The sequence below is a fragment of the Penaeus chinensis genome, chromosome 13 (assembly GCF_019202785.1).
Source record: "Penaeus chinensis breed Huanghai No. 1 chromosome 13, ASM1920278v2, whole genome shotgun sequence".
NCBI lineage: Eukaryota > Metazoa > Arthropoda > Malacostraca > Decapoda > Penaeidae > Penaeus > Penaeus chinensis.
In genome coordinates, this window is record NC_061831.1 from 13075092 (window position 1) to 13080091 (window position 5000).

Below are 5000 nucleotides of genomic sequence, written 5' to 3' on the forward strand. Positions count from 1 at the left end.
AATAATGAATGAATTCGTTCTCTAGGTGTCGGAAGAACAATTCGCGACCTGCAGATGATGACGAACAAAACCGTCAGCTACTTCTGGTACGCGACGTGGCTGGTAATTACCCCCGTCCTGACAGTGGTAAGTGGGACGTGAAAGAAGGAGTAATCAGTCGTAAAATTAATCTAAAACACGAGAAGAGCGGCAAGGTCGTGCGCACGGTAACGTCGAAAACACGATAGATTTATGAGGAATAATTTGATGATAATAATTGATAATGATTTAATGATTTATATAAAAGGGATTTTGAGAGTAGAGATTGATGGGGTTGTATGATAGATGAAAAGGTATTTTTTTCCTTCGTGATTTTTCCTCTTCTTGTGTCATTTTTTTTTTTGTTTTAATATTATGTGTGAATGTGAAGGATTTCGCGTCTCTTGTTTGTAAGATAAAAAAAAAAAAAAAAATCTATAGAGTATGGTAAGGCATATACTTTTTTATTTGTTTCCATTACTCTATTGCAATGTTTTGCAGTATTTTTCTATCGCTTGTTGAATCCACTGATGAGAAAAACAAATTAGGGAATTTAGCAGTTAATGTCTTTTATTTATATATCTATCTAAGGATTAACAGAAGTGCTTAAACTCACGTATTAGGCAGTAGAAATGAAGTATAGTCTTTTTACAATGGTTGTGTGTGTGCGTGTTTGTCTGTTTGTGTACGTGTACATGTGTGTGTGTGTGTGTGTGTGTGTGTGTGTGTGTGTGTGTGTGTGTGTGTGTGTGTGTGTGTGTGTGTGTGTGTGTGTGTGTGTGTGTGTATGTGCGTGCTTGCATTGTAAACGTCTTTATAAACGAGCCATAACGTCCCTGGCGCCCCTCCCTCAGGCCATCTTCGTGAATATGGTCCTGAACTACGGCCCCGCCAGCTACGACGGCAGGAGGCTCCCCGACTGGGCGCAGGGCGTCGGCTGGCTCACCGCCTTCGCCTCCATCCTCGCCATCCCCGGCTACTTCGTCTACTACCTCGCCGTCCACACCAAGGGCTCCATCGCGCAGGTCAGTTCGGGGAGCAGCTGGAGGACTTGATTTCCTTGTTCTGTTCTCATTTGGTATCTTTATACGGTGTGTAAATGCAATAACGTGCGGAGTAACTGAAATGAAGGAGAGGAGGCCATGACATGTTATTATTATTATTTTTTTTACTTCCTTCTGGTGAGGAAAGTTTTACGCCTCCACTTTTAATCCAGCACTATCTTGTTATATATATATATATATATATATATATATATATATATACACACACATACACACATATACATACATATATAAATGTAAATACACACACACACACACACACACACACACACACACACACACACACACACACACACACACACACACACACACATATATATTAATTTGTCTATTTACTAATTTATTATAAATGTATCAATTCAATTCTTGTTCCGCAGCGCCTGGCGCAGGGTCTGTCGCCCACCGCCACGTGGGGTCCGGCTGAGGAGGAGTGCCGTGCGCACTGGGAGCGCTACTGCGCCCAGCATCCCCTTCGGCACCGCCTCCTGTACCCCAACAGTTCCGGGGCAGCTCTCTCTTTGCCCGAAATTGTTCCTCTGGGCCGGCCATAACACTGGGGAGGAACAGCGACACTGATCGTTATTTTAAAAGCTCGATCTATTATGTTTCCCAAGCTCTCTGTGGGGTACAGTCGGGTAATGCGGCTGCGGTGACCGAGAAACGGGCGTCTTGTATATAGTTTGTGTGTCCTGTTTTGGCCAGGCGACGGGCAGGCCAACGAGAAGTATTTAGTATTACAGTGGAAAGTGGTGTGATTTTATACTGCTTCTTGCGCATAATCCTTGCCCTTTGCGATGAAGGCAAGTAAAGCTATATTTTTAAAGCTGAAAGTAATTATATATATTTTTTCTTGTGTAATGCATAGCAATTGTGATTTACTTTCGGTTGAATATATTTCTGCCTAACCGGCAATAGTATCTTTTGTTAGGACTGGGCCTAATAAATTTTCTAGGATGAAAGTAACTCAGGAAAATTTCCGTCTGTTTAGCAATCAGTCCAATCAGTTTTAAACAACATTTTACGTCTGAATTTCACGGTTATGGTGCATCATGGCACCTTCACATCATCATGAGATTCAGGGTGTGGTTTAAAACAGCCGAAAATACCCTCAAAGCACTGCAGTTGCAATATAATCTGATTTATTTTGAACACTGTCTTGAGCCGAACTGGTGTATGGTACAAAAATGCTTTTTGACAGTTTTTTTTCCTCCCTTATAACGAATCTCTTGTTAGGCTATCCAAATTCTGATAGTATTATTACGAAATTTAGATCGAGATTAGAAATCCTAAATCAATATATCATACAATGCTATATAAATGTATCTGGACAGTGATGAAAGTCTGGTATTAGAACATAGGATGAGTGCAAAAAGTTCCTATAATTTGGACAATGATACAGACTTAATAGATTTAGAAACTTCCTTGTTAAGCAATGCAAGTAGATGCTAAGTTAAACTTTCTGACATAGTTTTAAGTTTGTACTAAGTTTGAGATTAAGTTCCAAAATTGCTTTCAGCTGGACTGGTGTGATATACAGCCATATCTTTGATGTAGGTTTTCAAACAATACCACTGTCCATTTGTTTGTACAGCTGTAATATTATCCATGTTATGAAGATTTCAAAGAATGTACTTCCAATTTACAACTGTCATCAGTAATGACATATGGCCTCAAGTGAATAATTCTGTACAATGGACGGATAGTATTTTCACGTACTGTGATACTGAAGAACAGACGATAGAGTCAGTTGCAAAACAACACGTAATAAAAATGCACACACACACACACACACACACACACACACACACACACACACACACACACACACACACACACACACACACACACACACACACTCACACTCACACACACACACACACTGTCACTCTCCGTCTCTCTCTCTCTCTCTCTCTCTCTCTCTCTCTCTCTCTCTCTCTCTCTCTCTCTCTCTCTCTCTCTCTCTCTCTCTCTCCCTCTCTCTCTCACCCCCCCTCTCTCTCTCTTTCTCCCTCCCCCCTCTCTCTCTCTCTCTCACCCCCCCTCTCTCTTCCCCCCCCCCCCCTCTCTCTCTCTCTCTCTCTCTCTCTCTCTCTCTCTCTCTCTCTCTCTCTCTTTCTCTCTCTCTCTCTTACTCTCTCACTCTCTCACATTCCCCACACACACCCGTTGCTGACTCGGCGCTCTGAACGAGCCCCATAAGGCTCAATATAACCAACTGTTCGTACTTTCACTTCCGTCTTTATATACTTAACTAAAAATAACAAAACATATATAGTATTTTAAGAATATGAAATGACCTTTTATATAAATCTGAATTCATTTTTTTGTTCATTTGAATTTCAAATAAAGAAGGTATTTTGAGATTGTTTCATTTGATTGCTTTTGATAAATTCGTATCATAACTGTTACCATCATCATTAATGATATTATTGTTGTCATGATTACTATGATTATTTTCTGTTTTATTTCTTCATCATTATCAGTATAATCAACATTACTGAGTTATTGCGCTTACCATTCTCATTGTTACCATTATTATTATTATTGTTACTATTATCATTGTTATTACTACTACTACTACTACTACTGAAATTATTATTATTATTATTATTATTATTATTATTATTGTTATTTTTATTATCGAGATTATTATCATAATTATTATTATAATTATTATTACTATTATTATTTATATTATTATTATCTTTATCATTTTCATCATCATCATTACTATTATTACTATTATCATTGTTATAGTTATAATAATAATGATTATTATTATAATTTTTATATGTTTTACTATTATTATTATATTTATAATTGCCATCATCATCATCATTACTATTATTACTATCATTAATGTTATAATTATTAAAATCATCATCATCATCATCATCATCATCATCATCATCATCATCATTATCATTATCATCATCAGCATCATCATCATCATTATCATTAATGATAATGATAATGATAATGATAATGATAATGATAATGATAATGATAATGATAATGATAATGATAATGATAATGATAATGATAATGATAATGATAATGATAATGATAATGATAATGATAATGATAATGATAATGATAATGATAATGATAATGATAATGATAATGATAATGATAATGATAATGATAATGATAATGATAATGATAATGATAATGATAATGATAATGATAATGATAATGATAATGATAATGATAATGATAATGATAATGATAATGATAATGATAATGATAATGATAATGATAATGATAATGATAATGATAATGATAATGATAATGATAATGATAATGATAATGATAATGATAATGATAATGATAATGATAATGATAATGATAATGATAATGATAATGATAATGATAATGATAATGATAATGATAATGATAATGATAATGATAATGATAATGATAATGATAATGATAATGATAATGATAATGATAATGATAATGATAATGATAATGATAATGATAATGATAATGATAATGATAATGATAATGATAATGATAATGATAATGATAATGATAATGATAATGATAATGATAATGATAATGATAATGATAATGATAATGATAATGATAATGATAATGATAATGATAATGATAATGATAATGATAATGATAATGATAATGATAATGATAATGATAATGATAATGATAATGATAATGATAATGATAATGATAATGATAATGATAATGATAATGATAATGATAATGATAATGATAATGATAATGATAATGATAATGATAATGATAATGATAATGATAATGATAATGATAATGATAATGATAATGATAATGATAATGATAATGATAATGATAATGATAATGATAATGATAATGATAATGATAATGATAATGATAATGATAATGATAATGATAATGATAATGATAATGATAATGATAATG

At 33.7% G+C, this 5000-nt stretch overlaps 1 protein-coding gene across 1 annotated transcript in view; it reads left to right on the forward strand.

Annotated features, from left to right (window-relative positions):
* LOC125031573 (sodium- and chloride-dependent glycine transporter 1-like) overlaps nt 1–2972 on the forward strand; it is a 34109-nt gene extending 31137 nt beyond the window's left edge. The window contains exons 16-18 of the mRNA XM_047622454.1: nt 26–126; nt 873–1043; nt 1460–2972. Coding sequence (XP_047478410.1) covers nt 26–126; nt 873–1043; nt 1460–1633 — 446 coding nt within the window. The 3' untranslated portion in view covers nt 1634–2972. The remainder of the gene's footprint in view (nt 1–25; nt 127–872; nt 1044–1459) is intronic.
* Nucleotides 2973–5000: the final 2028 nt, after the last annotated feature.